The sequence below is a fragment of the Opisthocomus hoazin genome, unplaced genomic scaffold, assembly GCF_030867145.1.
Source record: "Opisthocomus hoazin isolate bOpiHoa1 unplaced genomic scaffold, bOpiHoa1.hap1 HAP1_SCAFFOLD_118, whole genome shotgun sequence".
NCBI lineage: Eukaryota > Metazoa > Chordata > Aves > Opisthocomiformes > Opisthocomidae > Opisthocomus > Opisthocomus hoazin.
The window spans coordinates 61,826-87,002 of record NW_027448931.1 but is presented as its reverse complement, the minus strand read 5'-3'; the positions used below and the strand labels follow the sequence as shown (position 1 = coordinate 87,002).

General features: G+C 58.6%; 2 protein-coding genes across 2 annotated transcripts; one reads left to right on the top strand and one right to left on the bottom strand.

The window, feature by feature from the left end:
- Nucleotides 1-879: 879 nt before the first annotated feature.
- On the bottom strand, nt 880-8,155 carry LOC142359830 (uncharacterized). Its single transcript, XM_075412198.1, is given in 6 exon segments — nt 880-2,113; nt 2,116-2,525; nt 3,841-3,956; nt 5,084-5,148; nt 6,319-6,413; nt 7,890-8,155. Coding segments are annotated over 6 exon segments (1,527 nt in total). The 3' UTR covers nt 880-1,538.
- Nucleotides 8,156-8,184: 29 nt separating this feature from the next.
- On the top strand, nt 8,185-18,043 carry SH3BP5L (SH3 binding domain protein 5 like). The gene is given in 8 exon segments (XM_075412232.1): nt 8,185-8,266; nt 9,398-9,702; nt 9,704-9,776; nt 9,899-9,961; nt 11,976-12,104; nt 12,191-12,352; nt 13,989-14,162; nt 16,950-18,043. Coding segments are annotated over 7 exon segments (1,134 nt in total). The 5' UTR covers nt 8,185-8,266; nt 9,398-9,583; the 3' UTR covers nt 17,364-18,043.
- Nucleotides 18,044-25,177: the final 7,134 nt, after the last annotated feature.

Genomic DNA, 25,177 nt, shown 5'->3' with positions numbered 1-25,177 from the left:
GAATTTTGACACCTTTCCAGAGCCTCCCGCTCCAAAGATCCTGGATGAATTCATGCCCTGCCAGCAGCTGGAGACTCATTGAACACAAAACTCTTCATTTTTATCCGGACTTTGCCTCAACCATCTCTTGGGTCGAATGTTCCCAATGGTGCTACAAGGATGGGAGCCTCCCACTACAAAGATCCCAGGTGAATTCATGACGTGCTGGCAGTTGGAACCTTGTTGAACCCAAAACTCTTCATCCAGGCTTTGGCTCAACCATCTCTTGGGTTGAACGTTCCCAATGGTGCTACACGGATGGGAGCCTCCCACTCCAAAGATCCCAGGTGAATTCACGCACAGCCGGCAGCTGGAGCCTTGTTGAACCCGAAACTCTTCATTTTCATCCAGGCTTTGGCTCAACCATTTCTTGGGCTGAACATTCCCAATGGTGCTGCAAGGGTCGGAGGGGTGGGACAACTCCGTGAGCAGGTGGAGGGCGAGGAGGATGCGTGGGCTCGTGGTGTCCACGCTTTGGAAGGAGGCTGCACCCCTACACCATAACCATCAACGCCAAGTAAACCTCACCCATGGTTTGGTTTGAACCCTCATCTTCTCCAAGGGAAAGGGAGAGGGATGGAGAGCCCGATCGCAGCTCCAGGGTCTCCACCCCAGCCCCACCACCCCTGCAGTCGCTTCCCGGGGGTCTCACACCCTCACACCCTCAGGGCACGGAAGATGCTCCCGTCCCTCCAAAACTGGGGATTTTTTTTCAGTTTTCCCCTTCAAAAAAGGCTCTTCCAAGCGCGCTGCCCCCGCTTCGTCACCACCACAGAGACACTCACACAACGCCAACACGCAAACGTTTTTATTCTGGCCGTGATTTCCTTCCGAGCCGTCCCCACCCCTGAAAAAGACCCTGAAGAGGGTGGAAAAATAAAGAAATTCAATTGAGAGGTCTACAAAAAACAATTTTACCGTGATTTGTTTGATCTTGTGTGAAGCTCACGGGTCTCCCCTCCCCCCATTCCCCTCGTCTATCATCTAAGGCAAAACAGGAGAGGATGGGGGTGAGGTTTTAAAACCACCCGCTCCAAAAAATGTAATTTTATGTATAAAAACATATAGAGAAAGAAAACAAACAGCTGGGGATGTGGGTGGATGGGTTGGTTGCTCCTCGGTGCTACCACCGGAGACCAACCGTGATGTGTAGGTAGGTCAGAGATGCCACCGGGATGGCGACGGTCCCTGGTGGGGTGGTCCCCATCTTCTCCACGTGTCTCCTGCGACGTCATCCCAGACCGGAGCCGTGCCGAAAGCTCTCGCCGCGGCTCGCCGCAACCCTACGGCAGATCCTTGCTGTGGGTCTGCTGATGGTGGAGGAGTTGGTTGCTGGAGGCGAAGCTTTTGGGGCAATCCAGGCAAGGATAAGGTCTCTGCTCCAGGTGGGACCATGATGGTTGAAGGTCTTGCCACCGTTGGGTCTAGCGGTCATCCTTCTCCCCAGTTGGTGCCTGGTTGACGTTGGGATGGTTGGACAAGCTCTTCCCACAGCTTGGCTAGTGATGCTTGAGCTTCCCGGCGTGTTTCCGCAGGTGCCGCACCAGCGGGGCATTGTCACTGAACCGTTGCCCGCACTGGGAGCAGTCGTAGGGTCGCTCGCCGGTGTGGCTCCGCCAGTGCCGCAGCAGTTGGGAGTTGTCGCGGAACCGCCGGCCGCACTGGGAGCAGTGGTAGGGTCGCTCGCCCGTGTGGGTCCGTTGATGCCGCACCAGTTGGGAGCTGCTGCCAAAAAACCGCCCGCACTGGGAGCAACCGTAGGGTCGCTCACCGGTGTGGGTCCGCCTGTGCTGCACCACTTGGGAGCTGCTGCCGAAACGCCGCCCGCACTGGGAGCAACCGTAGGGTCGCTCACCGGTGTGGGTCCGCTTATGGCGCGCCAGTTGGGAACTGGTGCCGAAGCAGCGCCCGCACTGGGAGCAGTCGTAGGGTCGCTCGCCGATGTGAGTCCGCCAGTGCTGCACCAGCTCCGAGCGGCTCTTGAAGGTCTTCTCGCACTCGTCGCACTTGTAGGGCCGCTCTCCGGAATGGACGCGGTGGTGGATGGTCAACGTTGACCTGTGCCGGAAGCTCTTCCGCATTCCTCGCACCGGTAAGGTCGCTCGTCCGTGTGCGTCTTCTGGTGCCGTAGGAGGGTGGAGCTGAACTGGTAGCTCTTCCCGCATTCAGGACACTTGTAGGGCTTCTCAGGAGCGTGGACGCGTTGGTGGGTGAGAAGGCTGGAGTGGCTTCTGAAGCGGCGTCGGCAGTCCTGGCAGCTGAAGGGGTGTTCGCCCGCGTGGATCCGCTGGTGGTTCACCAACGACTTGCGGCAACGGAAGCTCTTCCCGCATTCCCGGCAGGTGTTGGGTGCCTCGCGGCTCCCGGTGTCCCCCAGGAGTGGGGATCCTCTGGGATGGGCCCTTGGGGACCGCTGCTGGCTGGAGCTTGGGGGTTCCACGGGAGCATCCTGCTGCCGTTCTCCTCCTCCTTGATTGACCCCAAACCTGTTGGGGAGAGAGAACGTCCCCAGCAGCCCTCTCCGGCTGGGAGAGGGTTAACGAGGAGCGGGGACGGGGAACGCCACGACGCATGGCTCAGGGAAATAGTCAGCCAAGAGCGAGGTGGTCCAGCAGAAGATCAAGGCTCCAAGGCAGAAACCACCTGGAGAAGGGTTGGGACGTGGTGGAGGAGGGATGGGGTCATGGTGGGAATAGGGATGGGGTCATGGTGGGAGAAGGGATGGGGACATGTTGGAGAAGGGACGGGGTCATGGTGGAAGAAGGGATGGGGACATGTTGGAGAAGGGATGGGGTCACGGAGGTAGAAGGGATGGGGTCACGGTGGGAGGAGGGATGGGGTCATGGTGGATGGGACATGGTGCAAGAAGAGTTGGGGTCATGCTGGGAGAAGGGTTGGGGCCTGGTGGGTGGAGCGGTGGGTCACAGTGTGAGAAGGGACGGAGACACTGCGGCAGAAGGGTTGGGGGTCATGGTGGAGAAGGGATGGCATCATGGTTGAAGAAGGGTTGGCATCACGGTGGGAGAAGGATGGGACACCATTGCAGAAGATATGGGGACATGGTAGGATAAGAGTTGGGAACAGGATGGCAGAAGGAATGGATTCATGGTAGGACAAGGGTTGGGGTCATGATGGTAGAAGGGTTGGGGACATGGTGGGAGAAGGTTTGGGGACATGATGGCAATGGGCATGGGATGTGGTGGAGAAGGGGTTTGGGACACGGAGTGAGAAGGTTTGGGGTCATGGGAGGAGAAGGTTTGGGGACTTGTTGGGACAAGGTTTGGGGTCACAGTAGGTTTGGGGTCATGGTGGGACAAGGTTGGGGTTCACGGGGGAGAAACTTTGGGGACATGATGGGACAAGGTTTGGGGTCACAGTAGAAGGTTTGGGGTCATGGTGGGAAAAAGGATGGGGATGTGGTGGACAAGGGTTGGGATCACAGTAGAAGGTTTGGGGTCATGGTGGGAAAAGGGTTGGGGTCACAGTAGAAAGTTTGGGTCACGGTGGGAGAAAGGATGGGGACGTGGTGGGACAAGGGTTGGGGTCACAGTAGAAGGTTTGGGGTCATGGTGTGACAAGGGCTGGGGTCACAGTAGAAGGTTTGAGGTCATGGTGGGAGAAAGGATGGGGACATGGTGGGACAAGGGTTGGGGACACGCCACACCACAAGACCCTCACTTAGGGACGAAGCACCACCACCACCACCACCACCATGCAGCCCCAGACGCTCGCCCCCACCCAAAGCCACTTCTCTGCCCCCCACCCGCCCCCAGCCTTGGCCCCAGCCCCAGGGTCTCTTACCCGGCAAGACCACCGCGTCCCCGTTCCTCGTCACCGTGGCCCCACCACAGGCTGGTGGCCCCAGGACCAGCGGCGCAGCAATGTCCTCCACGGCCATCACCTCCATGGGGACAACCCTACAGGGGACACCCCAAAATCCGTTGGGATTTCCCCTAAAAAAAGGGATTTTTTGGGGGAAATAAAAGCGGTGGGGTGGGGAGGAGGGTCGGGGGGGGGCAGTTGGGGGTCTAGGGGGGTCTTGACCCTCCCACGGGGCATCACCAGGAGGATGTGGAGATGCAGGAGCTGGGGATGGGCAGCCCCCCCTCTGCTGTGGGGGGCTATGGGGGCTCCGGGCTATGGGGGGGCTCCCGGGGGGGCTGCGAGGGGGTTCTGGAGGGCTCCCAGGGGTTGGAGAGGTCTCCTGGGGGACTCCGGGGGTCTTGGAGGGGTTCCTGGAGGGGTTTGGGGGCTTGGAGAGGTCTCCTGGGGTCTTGTGGGGGTCCCGGGGGTCTGGAGGGGGTTCTGGGGGTCCTGGAGGGCTCCCGGGGGTCGTGGGGTCGTGGGGATCCAGGCGGGCTCCTGGGGGGGCCCGGGGGTCTTGGAGGGGTTCCTGGAGGGGTTCTGGGCGCCGGAGAGGTCTCCTGGGGAGCTCCGGGGGTCTTGGGGGATACCGGGGGTCCTGGGGTCGGAGAGGTCTCTGGGGGTCTCCTGAGGGTCCAGAAGGGCTCCTGGGGGGTCTCCTGGGGGTCTTGGGGGGGGGGTCCTGGGGGTCCTGGAGGGCCCCTGGGGGTCGGAGAGGTCTCCCGGGGGTCCTGGAAGGTTCCTGGGGGGCTCCCGGGGTCTTGGGAGGGGTCCAGGGGGTCGGAGAGGTCTCCCGGGGTCCCCGCCCCCCCCTCCAGCAGCTCGCCCCTCGCCTCTCCCCCCGGCTCCCTCCCCCACTGCCCCCCCCCCAGCCCCTGACCCGGGAAGCGAACGCACGGGCGGAGCCGGCCTTAACCCTGGAGCTGCCGGCGGGGGGGGGGGCGGCTTTGGGGGGGCCCCGGGCGAGAGCGAGGCTTGGGGGGGACACCCCCACCCCGAAAATGGGGGGGAACCCCCCCACCCGAGCGCTCCCCCCCGCGGCGGGGAGCAGCGCTGCACCCCAGGGTGGGACCGGGGGGGAGGGGTTGGGGGGTTATTAGGGACCCCCCCAAGTCACCCTGAAAGGCTCCGCGGGGTCTTAGTGCCCCCCCCCAAAAAAAAACCCGGGGTCCCACCCTGCCTGGTCAAAAATGAAAGGTTTTTTTGGGGTTGTTTGGGCTCGTTTTGGGCAAGCCGAGCCCGTGTCTATCGGGGAACACGTATGTGCGTGTACATGTGTGCGTCATACGTGTGCGTGGGGGCAGACGTGTGTAGGGGTGGGCATATATTTGCATATGCATGTGTACATATGCATATAGGTGCATATATAGGTGTAAATATGTCTATAGGCGAGCACATACGTGTGTATGTATGTGTCTATACATGTGTGGGTCATGTATGTGCATGAGTGTGTGCATACATGTGTATAGGTGGGAATATATGTGCATATGTATGTGCATATGGGGTGCATATATGCATATAGGGGCACATATATGTGTAGCTATGTCTATAGGGGAGCATATATGTGTGCATATGGGTCATATACGTGCATATGTGTGTACATACGTGTGTATAGGGGGAATATATGTGCATATGTGTGTGCATGTATGCATATAGAGGCACATATATGCATATAGGGGCACATATACATGCAAATATGTCTATAGGGGAGCATATATGCGTGTATGTATGTGTCTATACATGTGTGGGTCATGTATGTGCATGAGTGTGTGCATACATGTGTATAGGTGGGAATATATGTGCATATGCATGTGCATGTATGCATATAGAGGCACATATATGCATATAGGGGCACATATACATGCAAATATGTCTATAGGGGAGCATATATGCGTGTATGTATGTGTCTATACATGTGTGGGTCATGTATGTGCATGAGTGTGTGCATACGTGTGTATAGGTGGGAATATATGTGCATATGTATATGCATATGGGGTGCATATATGCATATAGGGGCACATATATGTGTAGCTATGTCTATAGGGGAGCATATATGTGTGCATATGGGTCATATACGTGCATATGTGTGTACATACGTGTGTATAGGGGGAATATATGTGCATTTGTGTGTGCGTATATGCATATAGAGGCATATATAGAGGCACATATATGCATATAGGGGCACATATACATGCAAATATGTCTATAGGGGAGCATGTATGTGTGCACGTGTATGTCTGTACATGTGTGGGTCATGTATGTGCATAAGTGTGTGCATGTGTGTGTATAGGTGGGAATATATGTGCATATGTATGTGCATATATGCATATGGGGGTGCATATATGTGTAGCTATGTCTATAGGGGAGCATATATGTGTGCATATGGGTCATATATGTGCATATGTGTGTACATACGTGGGTATAGGGGGAATATATGAGCATATGTGTGTGCGTATATGCATATAGGTGCACATATATGCATATAGGTGTACATATATGTGTAGCTATGTCTATAGGGGAGCATATATGTGTGCATATACGTGTCTATACATGTGCGTGGGTTTTATGTATGCACATACGTGTGCATAGGTGGGAATATATGAGCATATGTGTGTGCGTATATGAATATAGGTGCACATATATGCATATAGGTGCACATATATGTGTAGCTATGTCTATAGGGGAGCATATATGTGTGCATATATGTGCGTGGGTCATATATGTGCATATGTGTGTGCAGACGTGTCTATAGGTGTGAATATGTGTGTGTATATATCTTTATCCATGTGTCTATATGTATCCATAGGGGCCCACACAGGTCTATATGTACCTATAGGGGCCTAGACAGGTCTATACATATATCTATAGGTGCCTACACAGGTCTATACATGTATCTATAGGTGCCTACACATGTCTATATGTACCTATAGGAGCCTAGAGAGGACAATATATATCTCTATAGGTGCCTACACGTGTCTATATGTATCTATGGGGGCTAGACAGGCTTATACATACATCTATAGGCACCTACACAGGTCTATATGTACCTATAGGGGCCTACATATGTCTACATGTATCTATAGCGGCCTAGACAGGGCTATATATATCTCTATTGGTACCTACATGTGTCTATGTGTATCTGTAGGGGCCTAGACAGGTCTATACATGTATCTATAGGTGCCTACACGTGTCTACATGTATCTATAGCGGCCTAGACAGGTCTATATATATCTCTATTGGTACCTACATGTGTCTATATGTATCTATAGGTGCCTACATGTGTCTATATGTATCTATAGGGTCCTAGGCAGGACTATATATATCTCTAGAGGAGCCTACATCTGTCTGTATGTATCTATAGGGGCCTACACAGGTCCATATGTACCTATAGGGGCCTAGACAGTCTATACATGTATCTATAGGTGCCTACATGTGTCTATATGTACCTATAGGGGCCTAGAGAGGACAATATATATCTCTATAGGTGCCTACACGTGTCTATATGTACCTATAGGGGCCTAGAGAGGACAATATATATCTCTATAGGTTCCCTACATGTGTCTGTATGTATCTATAGGGGCCTACACAGGTCCATATGTACCTATAGGGGCCTAGACAGGTCTATACATGTATCTATAGGGGCCTACACGTGTCTATATGTACCTATAGGGGCCTAGAGAGGACAATATATATCTCTATAGGTTCCTACATGTGTCTGTATGTATCTATAGGGGCCTACACAGGTCCATATGTACCTATAGGGGCCTAGACAGGTCTATACATGTATCTATAGGTGCCTACACGTGTCTATATGTACCTATAGGGGCCTAGAGAGGACAATATATATCTCTATAGGTTCCTACATGTGTCTGTATGTATCTATAGGGCCTACACAGGTCCATATGTACCTATAGGGGCCTAGACAGGTCTATACATTTATCTATAGGGGCCTACACGTGTCTATATGTACCTATAGGTGTCTCTACGTGTCTATAGGCACCCAGATTTCAGCGGGCTGAGAGGAGGCAGCCGCCATCTTGAGGCGCGGCGGCGGCGCCGTAAAACAAGATGGCGGCGCCCGCTCGGGCCTCCCCCTCCGGCCTTTCCCCGCCCTGTCTTGAGGAGAAGCGGGGCCGGCGGGGCGAGAAGGTTTATTCCTCCCCGGTTCCTCCCCCATGTCGGGCTTCAGGTCGCCGGGGATCGGGCGGGCCGCGGAGAAGGCGGACGGCGGTGGGGGGCTGGGGGCCGCCATGTTGTACGGCAAGCGGGAGGAGAGCGATGCGCCGGCGGGCGCTTCCGCTTCCGGTGCCGGGTGCGGCGGGAGCGGGGGGGGGGACGTGGAGCCGCTGTGGCGGAGCGGGAGGTAAACACAGGCCGCGGCCCCGCCTCGGAGGGGGCTTGAGGGGGGCCCGGGGTGGGGGGAGCTTGGGGGGGGGCATGGGGGTTGGGGGGGGGGGCGTTGGAGCCGGGGGGGGGCTGGAGGGAGCGAGGCATTAGGGGGATATGGGGGGCAGGGAGGTGGGGGGGGCATTGGAGGGGGGGGGGGGCAACTGGGGGCCGTTAGAGGGATGTGGGGCACTGGAGGGATGGGGGGGGCATTTGGGGGTCGTTAGGAGGATGGGGGGCATTGGAGGGGTGGGGGGGCATTTGGGGGTCGTTAGAGGGGATGGGGGGGCCTTGGAGGGGTGGGGGGGCATTGGAGGGGAGAGGGGGAGGCATTTGGGGGTCATTAGAGGGGATGGGGGGCATTGGAGGGGTGGGGGGGCATTGGAGGGGAGTGGGGGGCACTGGGGGGTCATTTGGGGGCCATTGGAGGGGGGCGGGGGGCATTTGGGGGTCGTTAGAGGGGATGGGGGGGCCTTGGAGGGGTGGGGGGGCATTGGAGGGGGGTGGGGGGGGCATTTGGGGGTCATTAGAGGGGATGGGGGGCATTGGAGGGATGTGGGGGCACTGGGGGGGTCATTTGGGGCCATTGGAGGGGGTGGGGGGCATTTAGGGGCCGTTAGAGGGGATGGGGGGGCCTTGGAGGGGTGGGGGGGCATTGGAGGGGGGTGGGGGGGCATTTGGGGGTCATTAGAGGGGATGGGGGCATTGGTGGGGGGCGTTTGGGGGCACTAGGGGGATGGGGGGGCATTGGAGGGGGGTGGGGGCATTGGGGGGCCGTTAGAGGGATGGGGGGGCTTTGGAGGCGCGAGGGGGCATATGGGGGGGGCACCAGGGACATGGGGGGGCATTGGGGGGCTACGGGGGGCAGTGCAGCGGTGGGGGGGGCATTTAGGGGGGCACTGGGGGGATATGGGGGGGCACTGGGAGGATATGGGGGGGTACTGGGAAGGTATAGGGAGCATTAGGAGGGTGGGGGGCAGGGGGGGGGCAGCACCATGGTGGGATTTGGGGGGGGGGGGGACGGGAAAGATTTGGGGGGTCCAATGCATTGGGGGGGGTGTAGGGAATTTAGGGGGGGGGGCCTGACCTTTTCCCTTTTTTTTTCCAGCCCCCCCATCCCGTTTTGGCCCATCCAGACCCCGAACTGTCGTGCCCCCCCCCCCCCCCCAAAAATGAAGTAGGGTGGGGCTGGCGCCGAATGGCCCCCCCGTTACGATGCTGGCCCCCCCCCTGAAGCGAAGCGCGCCCCGACGTCGCCCCCGCTTTGGGGGGGGTGGGGGGGTGCGCTCCCGCCATGGGGGACGCGGAGGAGGGGCCGCTGTGGGCGACGGAGGGGGGGGACGGCCGTCGGACCCCTCCCGGGCAGTTGGGGGGGTCGCCGGGGGGGCTGTTTCGCTGGGGGGGGGCGATGGTGAGGAGCCAGCACCCCCCCGAAAGCGGTAGGAGAGGAGGAGGAGGAAGAGGAAGAGCTGGACCCCAGGATACAGGTGAGGAGTGGGGTTCCCAGTTCCCCCCCCTCGTTTTTTACTGGGGGGGGGCTGAGTGGATTGGGGGGGTCAGGTTTGCCCCCCCCCCCCCCCCCCCACCCCACGTTTGGTTTCTCCCCCAGGAGGAGCTGGAGCACCTCAACCAGGCCAACGAGGAGATCAACCGCGTGGAGCTCCAGTTGGACGTGAGCCGCTCCCCAGTCCCAAACTGGGCTCCCAGTCCTCGGCCCCCAGTCCCGCACTGGTCTCCCAGTCCTTAACTGGTCCCCCAGTCCTCGTTCCCCAGTCCTGCACTGGTGCCTTGGTCCTTAACTGGTCCCCCAGTCCTCGTCCCCCAGTCCTGCACTGGTTCCTTGGTCCTTAACTGGTCCCATGGTCCTTAGCTGGTCTCCCAGTCCTCGTTCCCCAGTCCCAAACTGGGCTCCCAGTCCTCGTCCCCCAGTCCTGCACTGGTTCCTTGGTCCTTAACTGGTCCCCCAGTCCTCGTTCCCCAGTCCTGCACTGGTTCCTTGGTCCTTAACTGGTCCCATGGTCCTTAGCTGGTCTCCCAGTCCTCGTTCCCCAGTCCCAAACTGGGCTCCCAGTCCTCGGCCCCCAGTCCTGCACTGGTCTCCCAGTCCTTAACTGGTCCCCCAGTCCTCGTTCCCCAGTCCTGCACTGGTTCCTTGGTCCTTAACTGGTCCCATGGTCCTTAGCTGGTCTCCCAGTCCTCGTTCCCCAGTCCCAAACTGGGCTCCCAGTCCTCGGCCCCCAGTCCTGCACTGGTCTCCCAGTCCTTAACTGGTCCCCCAGTCCTCGTTCCCCAGTCCTGCACTGGTTCCTTGGTCCTTAACTGGTCCCATGGTCCTTAGCTGGTCTCCCAGTCCTCGTTCCCCAGTCCCTAACTGGGCTCCCAGTCCTCGTCCCCCAGTCCTGCACTGGTTCCTTGGTCCTTAACTGGTCCCCCAGTCCTCGTTCCCCAGTCCTGCACTGGTTCCTTGGTCCTTAACTGGTCCCATGGTCCTTAGCTGGTCTCCCAGTCCTCGTTCCCCAGTCCCAAACTGGGCTCCCAGTCCTCGGCCCCCAGTCCCGCACTGGTCTCCCAGTTCTTAACTGGTCCCCAGTCCTCGTTCCCCAGTCCTGCACTGGTTCCTTGGTCCTTAACTGGTCCCATGGTCCTTAGCTGGTCTCCCAGTCCTTCACTGGTCTCCCAGTCCTCGTTCCCCAGTCCCTAACTGGGCTCCCAGTCCTCGTCCCCCAGTCCTGCACTGGTTCCTTGGTCCTTAACTGGTCCCCCAGTCCCGGTTCCCCGGTCCTTAAGTGGTCCCTCAGTCCTTGTCCCCCCCTCCTTAACTGGTCCCCCGATCCTTAACTGGTCTGTAACTGGTCCCGCTATCCTTAACTGGTCCCTCAGTCCTTGTCTCCCGGTCCTTAACTGGTCCCGCTGTCCTTAACTGGTCTGTAACTGGTCCCGCTATCCTTAACTGGTCCTTTAGTCCTTGTCTCCCGGTCCTTAACTGGTCCCCCGATCCTTAACTGGTCTGTAACTGGTCCCGCTGTCCTTAACTGGTCCCTCAGTCCTTGTCTCCCGGTCCTTAACTGGTCCCCGATCCTTAACTGGTCTGTAACTGGTCCCGCTATCCTTAACTGGTCCCTCAGTCCTTGTCTCCCGGTCCTTAACTGGTCCCCCGATCCTTAACTGGTCTGTAACTGGTCCCGCTATCCTTAACTGGTCCTTCAGTCCTTGTCTCCTGGTCCACTGGTCCCCCGATCCTTAACTGGTCTGTAACTGGTCCTGCTATCCTTAACTGGTCCTTTAGTCCTTGTCCTCCCCTCCTTAACTGGTCCCCCGATCCTTAACTGGTCTGTAACTGGTCCCGCTGTCCTTAACTGGTCCCTCAGTCCTTGTCTCCCGGTCCTTAACTGGTCCCCCGATCCTTAACTGGTCCCGCTGTCCTTAACTGGTCCTTTAGTCCTTGTCTCCTGGTCCTTAGCTCGTCCCCCAGTCCTTGTCCTCTGGTCCTTAACCAGTCTCCCCAGTCCTTAACTGGTCTCCTATTCCCGGTCCCCCAGTCCTTGTCCCCCAGTCCTTAACCGGTTCCCCCAGCCCTTCCTACTGGTCCCCACTGGGTTTTGGGCTCGGTGGGACGACTGGGTGGGCAAACCCCCTGCCGAGGGACGGCGGGACGCGGCCACGAGACCTTGGCCCCGCGCCCGCAGGACGCCCGCACCGCGTATCGCCGGATCCTCTCGGAATCGGCGCGGAAACTCAACGCCCAGGGCTCCCAGTTGGGCAACTGCATCGAGAAAGCTCGCCCCTACTACGAAGCGCGACGCCTGGCCAAGGAGGTACCGGCATCTCCTGGGGTTGGGGGGTCTTTGGGGGTCTTGGGGGGGTGATTTCTCAGCCGTCACCCTCCCCGCTCGCCGCGCAGGCTCAGCAGGAGACGCAGAAAGCGGCGCTGCGCTACGAGCGAGCCGTCAGCATGCACAACGCCGCGCGCGAGATGGTCTTCGTGGCCGAGCAGGGCGTCATGGCCGACAAGAACCGGCTGGATCCCACCTGGCAGGAGATGCTCAACCACGCCACGTGTAAAGTACGGGCTCGGATTTTGGGGGGGGGGGGCATCTTCAGCCCCGGGATGGGATGGTGGGGACATTCCCTGATGGAACGCACCCATGAGTGCTGAGGGAGCTGGTGGATGTCGTTGCTGAGCCGGTCTCCATCATCTTTGAGAGGTCTTGGAGGACAGGAGAGGTGCCCGAGGACTGGAGAAAGGCCAATGTCACTCCAGGCTTCAAAAAGGGCAAGAAGGAGGACTTGGGGAACTACAGGCCGGTCAGCCTCACGGACCCAGGGAACTACAGGCCGGTCAGCCTCACCTCCATCCCTGGAAAGGTGATGGAGCAGCTCATCCTGGAGGTCATCAACAAGCAAGTGGAGGAAAAGAAGGTTCTCAGGAGTAGTCAGCATGGATTCACCACGAGGAAATGATGTCTGACCAATCTGATAGCGCTCTACCATGACATGACCAGCTGGGTAGATGAGGGGAGAGCCGTGGAAGTTGTCCACCTCGACTTCAGCAAGGCTTTCGACACGGTCTCCCATCACATCCTCCTAGGGAAGCTCAGGAGGTGTGGGCTGGAGGAGTGGTCAGTGAGGTGGATTGAGAACTGGCTGAAGGGCAGAGCTCAGAGGGTTGGCATCAGCGGCGCTGAGTCTGGTTGGAGGCCTGGAACAAGTGGTGTCCCTCAGGGGTCAGTACTGGGCCCAGTCTTGTTCAACTTCTTCATCAATGACCTGGATGAAGAGTTAGAGTGTACCCTCAGCCAGTTTGCTGATGACACCAAACTGGGAGGAGTGGTGGATACACCGGTAATGCTGTGCTGGATCCAGCGAGACCTGGACAGGCTGGAGAGTTGGGCAGAGAGGAACCTGATGAGGTTCAACAAGGGCAAGGGCAGGGTCCTGCCCCTGGGGAGGAACAACCCCAGGCACCAGTACAGACTGGGGTGGACCTGCTGGAGAGCAGCTCTGCGGAGAGGGACTGGGAGTGCTGGGGGACGACAGGGTGACCATGAGCCAGCAGTGTGCCCTGGGTGCCCAGAAGGCCAATGGGATCCTGGGGTGCATGAGGAGGAGTGTGGGCAGCAGGGTGAGGGAGGTTCTCCTCCCCCTCTGCTCTGCCCTGGTGAGGCCCCATCTGCAGTGCTGTGTCCAGTTCTGGGCTCCCCAGTTCAAGAAAGATGAGGAGCTGCTGGAGAGAGTCCAGTGGAGGGCTACGAGGATGAGGAGGGGAGGAAAGGCTGAGGGAGCTGGGCTTGTTCAGCCTGGAGAAGAGAGGGGACCTTCTAAATATCTTCAGGGTGGGGGTCAGGAGGACGGGGCCAGACTCTTTCCAGTGGTGCCCAGCGACAGGACAAGGGGCAACGGGCACAAACTGGAGCAGAGGAAGCTCCAGCTGAAGATGAGGAAGAACTTCACTCTGAGGGTGATGGAGCCCTGGCCCAGGCTGCCCAGGGAGGCTGTGGAGTCTCCTTTTCTGGAGATGTTCAGGACCCACCTGGACACGGTGCTGTGCAGCCTGCTCTGGGTGACCCTGCTTGGGCAGGGGGTTGGCCTGGGTGACCCACAGAGGTCCCTTCCAACCCCCACCATGCTGGGATTCTGGGATTGCGTGACAAAGATGGGGTGACCCCGCTTCTGAAGGGGTTTTTGGGGTTGTCCCTCAGGTCAACGAGGCGGAGGAGGAGCGGCTGCGGAGCGAGCGGGAGCACCAGCGGGTGACGCGGCTGTGCCAGCAAGCCGAAGCCAAGGTGCAGAGCCTCCAGAAGTCCCTCAAGCGCGTCATCGTGAAGAGCAAGCCTTACTTCGAGCTGAAAGCCCAGTTCAACCAGATCCTCGAGGTACTGGGATCCCGTTTCGGGGCGCGGGGATCCCAGTTTGGGCACACGGATCCCAGTTTGGGCATGTGGTCACTGGGGAAGGGGCGCTGGGATCCCGTTTCGGGGCGCGGGGATCCCGTTTTGGGCACGTGGTCGCCGGGGAAGGGGTGCAGGGATCCCGTGTTGGGACATGGCGATCCCGTTTCGGGGCACGGGGATCCCAGTTTGGGCACACGGATCCCAGTTTGGGCATGGGGTCACGGGGGAAGGGGCGCAGGGATCCCGTTTTGGGGCGCAGAGATCCCGTTTTGGGCACGGGGATCCCATTTTGGTGCACGGTTGCCGGTGAAGGGGTGCAGGGATCCCGTTTTGGGACATGGGGATCCAGTTTTGGGGCGCGGGGATCCCAGTTTGGGCATGTGATCACTGGCGAAGGGGCACGGGGGTCCCATTTTGGCATGTGGTCATGGGCAAAGGGGCGCGGGGATCTCTTTTTTGGGGCGCAGAGATCCCATTTTGGGCACGTGGTCGCCGGGGAGGGGGTGCAGGGATCCCGCGTTGGGACATGGGGATCCCGTTTCGGGGGCGCGGGGATCCCAGTTTGGGCACACGGATCCCAGTTTGGGCACGCGCGGTCGCCGGGGAAGGGGCGCTGGGATCCCATTTTGGGGCGCAGGGATCCCATTTTGGGGCACGGGGATCCCATTTTGGCGCACGGTCGCCGGTGAAGGGGTGCAGGGATCCCGTTTTGGGACATGGGGATCCCGTTTCGGGGTGCGGGGATCCCAGTTTGGGCATGGGGTCTCCGGGGAAGGGGCGCTGGGATCCCGTTTTGGGGCACAGAGATCCTGTTTTGGGCACGTGGTCGCTGGGGAAGGGGTGCAGGGATCCCATGTTGGGACATGGGGATCCCGTTTTGGGCATGGGGATCCAGTTTGGGCACACGGATCCCAGTTTGGGCATGGGGTCGCCAGGGAAGGGGCGCGGGGACCCCGTTTTGGGGCACAGAGATCCCATTTTGGGGCACGGGGATCCCATTTTGGTGCACGGTTGCCGGTGAAGGGGTGCAGGGATCCCGTTTTGGGACATGGGGATCCAGTTTTGGGGCGCGGGGATCCCAGTTTGGGCACGTGATCACTGGCGAAGGGGCGCGGGGGTCCCATTTTGGGCATGTGGTCAAGGGCAAAGGGGCGCAGGGATCTCTTTTTTGGGGTGCAGGGATCCCATTTTGGGGTGCAGGGATCCCATTTCAGGCACACGGATCCCAGTTTGGGCACGTGGTCGCCGGGGAAGGGGCGCTGGGATCCCGTTTTGGGGCACAGAGATCCCTTTTGGGCACGTGGTCGCTGGGTGAAGGGGTGCAGGGATCCCGTGTTGGGACATGGGGATCCCGTTTCGGGGCACGGGGATCCCAGTTTGGGCACCACGGATCCCAGTTTGGGCATGGGGTCGCCGGGGAAGGGGCGCGGGGATCACATGTTGGGACATGGGGATCCCGTTTTGGGGCATGGGGATCCCAGTTTGGGCACACGGATCCCAGTTTGGGCATGGGGTCGCCGGGGAAGGGGCGCAGGGATCCCATTTTGGGGCACGGGGATCCCATTTTGGCGCACCACGGTCGCCGGTGAAGGGGTGCAGGGATCCCGTTGTGGGACATGGGGATCCCGTTTCAGGGCGCAGGGATCCCGTTTCGGGGCACGGGGATCCCAGTTAGGGCACACGGATCCCAGTTTGGGCATGGGGTCACTGGGGAAGGGGCGCTGGGATCCCATTTTGGGGCGCAGGGATCCCGTTTTGGGAGGCGGGGATCCCGTTTTGGTGCACGGTCGCCGGTGAAGGGGTGCAGGGTTCCTGTTTTGGGGCGCAGGGATCCCATTTCAGGACGCGGGGATCCCTTTTTGGGCACGTGGTCGCTGGCGGAGGGACACGGGGATCCCATTTTGGGGTGCAGGGACCCCGTTTCGGGCCCACGGTCACGAGCGAAGGGGCACGGGGACCCCGTTTCGGCACGTGGGGGTCCCGTTTCGGCGCGTGGGGACCCCATTTTGGCACGGGGGGATCCCGTTTCGGCACGGGGGGATCCCGTTTCGGCACGGAGGGGTCCCCGTTTCGGCACGGAGGGGTCCCCGTTTCGGCACGGGGGACCCCGTTTCGGCGCGTGGGGACCCCGTTTCGGCGCGTGGGGGACCCCGTTTCGGCGCATGGGGCTCCCATTTCGGCACGGGGACCCCGTTTCGGCGCACGGGGACCCCGTTTTGGCACGGGGGGCTCCCGTTTCGGCACGGGGGGCTCCCGTTTCGGCGCATGGGGCTCCCATTTTGGCACGGGGGACCCCATTTTGGCGCACGGGGGACCCCATTTTGGCACGGGGGACCCCATTTCGGCGCGTGGGGACCCCGTTTCAGCGCGTGGGGACCCCGTTTCGGCGCGTGGGGCTCCCATTTCGGCGCGTGGGGCTCCCATTTCGGCACGGGGGGACCCCATTTTGGCACGGGGGACCCCGTTTCGGCGCACGGGGCTCCCGTTTCGGCACGGGGGGCTCCCGTTTCGGCGCGGGGGACCCCGTTTCGGCACAGGGGGACCCCATTTTGGCACGAGGGGACCCCATTTTGGCACGAGGGGACCTCGTTTGGGCGCGGGGGGACCCCATTTTGGCACTGGGGGGTCCCATTTTGGCACGGGGGGACCCCATTTTGGCACGGGGGACCTCATTTTGGCACGGGGGGACCCCATTTCGGCATGTGGGGATCCCGTTTCGGGACGTGGGGATCGAAGCTGACCACCACCATCCCTGTCCCCCCCCCCAAGGAGCACAAGGCCAAGGTGACAGCGCTGGAACGCGCCGTCTCGCGCGCCAAAACCCGCTACTCGGTGGCTCTGCGCAACCTGGAGCAGATCAGCGAACAGATCCACGCCCGCCGCCTCCAACGCCTCATCGTCCGCCGCGCTTCGCCCGTCGGAGCCGAAGCCAGCCCCCGCCACGCCGGTACCGAGGGGGGGGACACGGGAGGGACGTTTTTGGGGGCCGAGTGCCCCCCGGCTGACACCCTTTCGGTCCTCAGCCTTCAGACCATCGCCTCCGACCTGCAGAAGTTCGACTCGGTCGAGCATTTGTTGGGCTTGTCGGACGCCGCCAGCCTCCACAGCGATGAGCTGGAGGAGCGCGAGCGGCGCCGGGGTGGGCAGGGGCACTTCAAACACCACCGGAGCATCAGCCTTTAACTGACCCCCCCATGAGCCCCCCCAACCCCGGGGTGAACCCCAAAAAAATACAGGGGTCGGTGGGTGCCGCCGTTACCCACCGCGGCGGCGAGGAGGACAGGGTGATGCTCGCAAGCCCTTCGGCGACGCCGTTGGGGTGGGTCCAGAATTTAAGGAGGGGTCGTTGAGGTTCCCCCCTTGTTGGGGTTCACCCCTCTGAAGTTGGGGGGACGCAACCCCCCCCAACGTGGGGGTCCCCGGTCGGGCTACGGAGCTGAGCTGCCCCGGTGGGTGTCGGCGGCGAGCGGCTGGGTGGGCGACGCCGCTAACGAAGCGGCTTCGTCGCGGCCCGTCGATGCGCGAGCTGCACCCCTAAAATTTGGGGGACACACTGGGGGGGGGGGTGTACCCTGCCCACCGGGCTGGGGGGGGACCCCAGCGTCCCCCTCCTTTCACCCCGCTCCCCCCCCTAATGATGATTTGGGGTCATTTCCCCCCCTTTTCCAGCAAAAGGCGAGGTGGAAGCCGGGGAGAGGGGGGGAGGGGGGGTCCCGCCTCCATTTTTGGGGTACGGGGGGGGTGGGGGGCGTGCGGCCGTGCCGGGGCTGTGATGAGAACCGCGCCGCTTCGAGGCAGCCCCCCAGGATCGCTCGGGATTGTCATTTTTTTTTTCCAATGAGTAAAAATTCCTCCCTCTTCCACGTGGTTTTAGTCGCTCGGTTACGCCCTGGGGTACCCCCAAATCCCCCCCCCCAGTCCCCCCGATATTCTGGCATCCGGGAACGGGATCGCCGCAGCCCCAGGGGTTGCGTTTTGGGGTGACATCGGGGTCTTTTGGGGGGGCAGAAGGTGCTGCTCCTGTTTTGGGGAGCCGGCTCGGAGGGAAATAGGAAATTTGGGGGAGATAGGGAGGGAAAATTGGGGGGGGGGGGGGGTCAGGGCTTGGAGGGACTGAGACGAGCCGCCCCAGTACGCACTGGGACTGAGACGAGCCGCCCCAGTAGCCACTGGGACTGAGACGAGCCGCCCCAGTAGCCACTGGGACTGAGATGAGCCGCCCCAGTAGCCACTGGGACTGAGATGAGCCGCCCCAGTAGCCACTGGGACTGAGACGAGCCGCCCCAGTAGCCACTGGGACTGAGACGAGCCGCCCCAGTACTGGGAAAAGAATCTCCAGGACCGGGTAAGAGCATCCCTGGGACCAGTTTGAGCAGCCCCAATACTGGTTTGAGCAGCTCTGGTACTGGTTCAAGCATCCCCAGGACTGAGCTGGGCATTCCCAGGACCAGTTTGAGCATCCCCGGTACTGGTTCCAGCATCCCCAGGCCCAGTTTGAGCAGCTCTGGTACTGGTTCGAGCATCCCCAGGCCCAGTTTGAGCAGCTCTGGTACTGGTTCGAGCATCCCTGGTACTGGTTTGGACATCCCTGAGACTTAGCCGAGCATCCCTGATACTGGGAAAATCATCCCCGGGCCCAGTTTGGGCATCCCCGGGCCCAGTTTGAGCAGCCCTGGGACTGGTTTGAGCAGCTCTGGTACTGGTTTGAGCATCCCCGGGACTGAGGTGGGCATCTCCGGTACTGGGAAAAGCATCACTGGGCCCAGTTTGAGCAGCTCTGGTACTGGTTTGAGCAGCCAGGCATCTCAGGGCCCAGTTTGAGCAGCCCCGGTACTGGTTTGGGCATCCCCGGGCCCAGTTTGAGCAGCCCCAGTACTGGTTTGGGCATCCCTGGCACCTAGCCGAGCCTCCCTGGTACTGGGAAAATCATCCCTGGGACCAGTTTGAGCAGCCCCGGTACTGGTTTAGCAGCTCTGGTACCAGTTCGAGCATCCCCGGGCCCAGTTTGAGCAGCCCCGGTACTGGTTTAGCAGCTCTGGTACCGGTTCGGGCATCCCTGGACCAGTTGAAGCAGCCCCGGTACTGGTTTGAGCAGCCCTGGGACTGGTTTGAGCAGCCCTGGGACTGGGGCGGGGGGGTGGGTATCCCTCTGTCCTTGAGATCAGTTGGGACACAGAAGGTCCCAAGGGGGGGTGGGGGGTGGAATTGCATCACAGCTCCTGGTAGGGAAGGTTTGGTGGAGCCAAGACCTCTGATGGAGCCAAGAGCTTGGTGGAGCCGAGACCTCTGATGGAGCCGAGACTTCTGATGGAGCCGAGACTTCTGATGGAGCCAAGAGCTTTGTGGATCCAAACCTCAGATGGAGCCAGAACCTCTGATGCAGCCAAGAGCTTGGTGGATCCACACCTCTGATGGAGCCAAACCTTGGATGGAGCCAAGAGTTTGGTGGAACCAAACCTTGGATGGAGCCAAGAGTTTGGTGGAACCAAACCTTGGATGGAGCCAAGAGCTTGGTGGATCCACACCTCTGATGGAGCCAAACCTCTGATGGAGCCAAGAGCTTTGTGGATCCAGACCTCGGATGGAGCCAAGAGCTTGGTGGGTCCAGACCTCGGATGGAGCCAAGAGCTTTGTGGATCCAAACCTCGGATGGAGCCAAGAGCTTGGTGGAGCCACACCTCTGATGGAGCCAAACCTCTGATGGAGCCAAGGGCTTGGATAGAGCCAAATCTTGGATGGAGCCAAGAGCTTGGTGGATCCACACCTCTGATGGAGCCAAGACCTTGGATGGAGCCAAAAGCTTGGATGGAGCCAAGAGCTTTGATGGAACCAAGATCTCGGCAGAGCCAAACCTTTGGTGGAGCCAAAGCTCTGCTGGAGCCAAACTCTTCTCTGTGGCGCCAGCTGAGACGAGGATGGAGGAGACACCTGAGGAGCAGCGTGGTCGCCCCGTTCATACCGACGTCGGGTTGTCTGGTGACCCTGTAGCTTGTAGCTGACTTTCTAGAGCCACGAGGAACAAAGGGACCAAGCGGCCATTTTCTTCCCGGCTTGGCGAGCCTCTCTGCTTCCACCTGTCCGATTTTTCAGGTCTTTTTTTTTTTGGTCTTCATGAAAAAAATCGAGATTTTAAAATTTTTTTTCCATATGTTGACTATCCGAAGAAGATTCGCTGCTTTCTTCTCGCCGAAGACCTGCCCTCACGCTCTGCTGTGGTGGAAACATCTCATGGTTTGCTCTTCCTCCCCCACACCCCTCTTCGTCCTCTTATTTTTGTCCCCAAATTATGACTTCTTATTATTTTGATTATTATTATTTTATCTATTTTTATATCATTTTTATATCATCCCATCACGCGGCCACCACAGTTCCCTTGTGATCGTATTTCCAGCATTAAAAAAATCATTAAAAATCATTAAAAAATTTTAAAAATCAAACTCTAATGTCATTTTTTTTTTCTGCATTTATTAAGACAATTAAAACCTTTCCCAATTAAAAGCAGGAGTAGAAACAGGTTCTACGTGGACCCCTCCCCCCACCCCATCAGCAATTTATTAAGACAACGGAAATTTAATATCGATCTAAAAATAACGACCCCCCTCCTGGTGCCGCTCCCCCGACCCCAGATGTTTCCTCAGAACCTTCTGCTCCAAGTCCAGGAGGGGGTCCCCATCATGGGGTTGTGCCTGGGGGGGAGGTCTCGGCCCCATGGTGGAGCTGTGGGGTGGGGATGGGGCTCCTTGTCCCCGGGGCGGGCGTCGGGATGGTGGTTGAGGGAGCAGCGTGCCCCGGAGCTGGGGGGCTTGGACTTGGCCTGGGGTGCTCAGCCAGAGGTGGGGTCACTTCATGGGGTGGGGTCTGCTCTTCCTCCCCGGTAAGTCCTCCAAGGTGCGGGTGCTGCCCACATCTCTTCACGGAGAAGCGGCCAAGACCCTTGGAGATGCGGTGAACCCCTTGGAGATGTGGGGAACCCCTCGAGATGTGGTGAACACCTTTGGAGAGACACTGAGCTTGTGCTGAACCCCTTGAAGACATGCTGAAGCCCTCTGAAGACGTCCCAAACACCTTTGGAGATGTTCTGAACCCCTTTGAGATGTGCTGCACCCCTTCAAGGCGTGCTGAACCCTTTGGAGACAGGCTGAGCTTGTGCTGAACCCCTTAGGAGATGTCTTGAACCCCTCAGAAATGAGCAAGCGGCCAAGACCCTTGGAGGAGATGTGGTGAACCCCTTGGAGATGCTGTGAACCCCTCGGAGATGCGGTGAACTCCTTGGAGATGTGGTGAACACCTTTGGAGAGACGCTGAGCTTGTACTGAACCCCTTGAAGACATGCTGAAGCCCTCCGAAGACGTCCTGAACACCTTCAAGATGTGCTGAACCCCTTTGAGATGTGCTGCACCCCTTTGGAGAGGTTCTGAACCACTTTGAGATGTGCTGAACCCCTTTGAGATGTGGTGCACCCTTTCAAGGCGTGCTGAACCCCTTAGGAGATGTCTTGAATCCCTCGGAAATGTGCTGAACCTTTCAAGACATGCTGAGCTCCTTCGAGATGTGCTGGACCCCTTTGGATGCATCCCGAAGCCCTTTGGAGATGCGCTGAACCCCTTCAAGATATGCTGAACCCCACTGGAGACATCGTGAACTTCAAGATGTGCTGAGCCCCTTAGGAGATGTTCTGAACCCCTTGAAGACGTGATGAACCCCTTCAAGACATGCTGAACCCTTCTGGAGGTGTCCTAAACCCCTTGGAGATGTGCTGAACCCCTTCAAGACATGCTGAACCCCTTTGGAGACATCCTGAACCCCCTTGGAGATGTGCTGAGCTCCTTCAAGACATGATGAACCCCCTTGGAGATGTCCTGAACCCCTTGGAGATGCGCTGCTGACCCACCCTAAAACCCATTTTGGAGGCTGAGGGCACCGACGGTCATTAACAACCCTGACCATCCCCACTTGGGACCCCCACCACCCCCTGCCCCACGGCCCAGGGGCTCCATTTGGGCTGAGCCCCGGGGATTTTGGTCGATCTGCAGAACATCTCGGAGGAGTGTGGCCACGGACCCTGCTGATCTGTCCCGCGGGCCGCCATCTTGGTTTGCCTCTCGCTTGGATGGGTGGCATGGGGCTGTGACTGGTGTCTTGGGGTGGGATTAATTGAATTTCTTCTCCTTGGTGTTCACCTCGGGACACGCTGGGGCCCAACCCTCCCCCATGGTCCAAGCGGAGTGGCCTCTTGGGCTTAAAAAGGTGGTTTTGATGCTCTCAGTTGTCCAAGTGACCACAACCGAAGGGTTCAGCTGGTGAAGGCTCAACACTTCCCTCCACCCCGACACATTTTTACCGGGCAATCCAACTGGAAACCCAACCAAAGAGGGGAGAAATCCTTGGAAATTGGATCTTGCTGTGGTTTGAAGCTTCTCCATAGGTCTGAAGCTTCTCCAAAGGTCTGAAGCTTCTCCAAAGGTTTGAAGCTTCTCCAAAGGTCTGAAGCTTCTCCAAAGGTTTGAAGCTTCTCCAGAGGTTTGAAGCTTCTCCAAAGGTCTGAAGCTTCTCCAAAGGTTTGAAGCTTCTCCAAAGGTTTGAAGCTTCTCCAAAGGTCTGAAGCTTCTCCAGAGGTTTGAAGCTTCTCCAGAGGTCTGAAGCTTCTCCAGAGGTCTGAAGCTTCTCCAAAGATCTGAAGCTTCTCCAGAGGTCTGAAGCTTCTCCAAAGGTCTGAAGCTTCTCCAAAGCAAACGGAAGAGGAACGCCCACTTCTCAACCCACCGAAGGAAAGGACCACTGGGCCACCAGGGTAGCTAGGCTCTAATTTATTACTACTCATGGAAAGAAAGCGACTCCAAAAATAATCCCCCCCCCAAAAAACAAAAACCAAAACAAAAAGGACACGAGCCGCGGTGACGAGGCGGTCCCCGAACGCGGAGGGGACCGTTGACAAGCAGCACAGCGACATGTCCACGCCGGTTTCAGAAGCACGGACGACACCAGAAAATAGATAAATTTCACTTAAATCGGGGTTTTCGTCCCTCCCCCCCCCTCCCCCCCAATATCCTCGCCGAAGCCCTTCGTGGTCGTTCGTCCCCTCGTGGCTCTGTTTTGGGACCTTCTGCCCCACGGCACGGTCACCGTGTCCTCCTCAAATCAATTATCTGAACTCCAGGGGTGGGAGGTTCTTGACGTCATCCCTGTCCCTCCTCTTCCTCCCCATCGGCAAGGGCCGGGGCTCCACTGGGTGATGGGGAGGGGGTTTCATGTCCGTCCCCACCCCCGCTTTGGTGACCCCATCCACAGAGCCCGGCGTCGGAGAGGTGACCAAGCCACCGAGCTGCATCATCTCACCACGCCCTTCGTTTTGGGCTCATTCGGCCCAAAATGGCCGCAGACCCCCAAGGCAGGGCTTGACGTCATGGCCATGCCACCAGTGACATCCCAGTTGAGCCAGCAGTGACATCCTGGTTCCACCATTGGTGACATCATGCTTGTGCCAGCCATGATGTCATGGTCATGCCACCAGTGACATCCCAGTCATGCCAGCAGTGATGTCCTGGTTCCACCATCACAGATGTCCTGGTTCCACCATTGGTGACGTCCTGGTTCTAACATTGGTGACATCATGGTTGCAGCAGTGGTGACATCATGGTTGTGCCCTTGGTGACATCATGGTTGTGCCAGTGATGACGTCATGGTCATGCCACCAGTGACATCCCAGTCGTGCCAGCAGTGACATCCTGGTTCCACCATCACTGATGTCCTGGTTCCACCATTGGTGACATCCCAGTTGAGCTGCCGGTGACATCATGGTTGCGCCACCCCGTTTTTGCCGCGGGATTGGCCGGGGAGCCAAGAAGGTCCCCAAAACCACATCACGCAGCGCCGGGGACAATCCTCAGGGGCTGGGCAAGGGGACGGCGCAGCCCCGTGTCCCGCGGCGCGTCCCTCCTCCTCCGCCCAGCGCATCTCCAGCAAACACCTGGAGCCGATTCCACCCATTCCGGGCATTTTTTTAATTTCTTTTTTAAATTCTCATTATTTTTTCCGCATCCAAGGGTTCGGCGGCAATTCCCGGCGCCGACGCATCCGACGCCGCCCCGGCTCCCGCTTCCCGCGGCGCTGCCTGACCCGGGCTCCGGTGCTTCCTTAGGACGGTCGGTTTTATCCCATTCTCTATTTTTATCACCATTTTTTTCTTCTCTTCCTCTTTTCCTCCTTTTTTTTTTCCATTTTTTTCCACATTTTGAAACCTCTACGGTCGAGACAGAGCAGAACGCTGGCTGCAGGGGGCTTCGGGAGGTCTCTGGTCTAACCTCCCACCCAAGGCAGGGACAGCACTGACTTCAGATCAGGCTTTGTGCAGACAGATGTTGAAAAACCCCAAGGATGGAGAGCCCACAGCCTCTCTGGGGCCCTGTCCCGATGCCTCTCAGTCCCCCAAGGCAAGATTTCATTATTTATGTCAAGGCAGCACCTTGTCGGGACAAATCTTGCATTTATCTCTATTCTAACGAAAACGTCAAACAAATTCAGGTCAGTCTCTGCTTCCTGTTGGAAATATCTTCAGCTTAATAAATTCAAAATTTTCTTCGTTTCTTTTCCCCCAAGAAGCCCTCGCTCCCCCATTAACAGGGAGAAAGCGAGATTTCAGGCGGCAACAAAAAAATAAGCTCCGCCGCCACCTTTTTCCCCGACAGTACCGGAAGGTGTCGCATCCTGCCCCGAGGGACGGAGCGAACACAAATCTAAAAATTCAGGAAAATCGGCAATAATAATAATAATAATAATAAAAAAAAAAACACGAAAAGTTTTGGCAAAGTCCGCGTGGAGGGAAAAAAAAAACCAAACTCCAAACCCCAAAAATATTCCATTAAGTGCCTGAAAAACGACGTCACGGATTCGCGGGGTTTTGCCCCGAAAGTTTTTTCTTTCCGAAGGGAAAATAAAAATAATTAAAAATAAACGAAGAAAGCCCCCAACGGGCTCCGTCGCTGCGGAACGACGTGGGG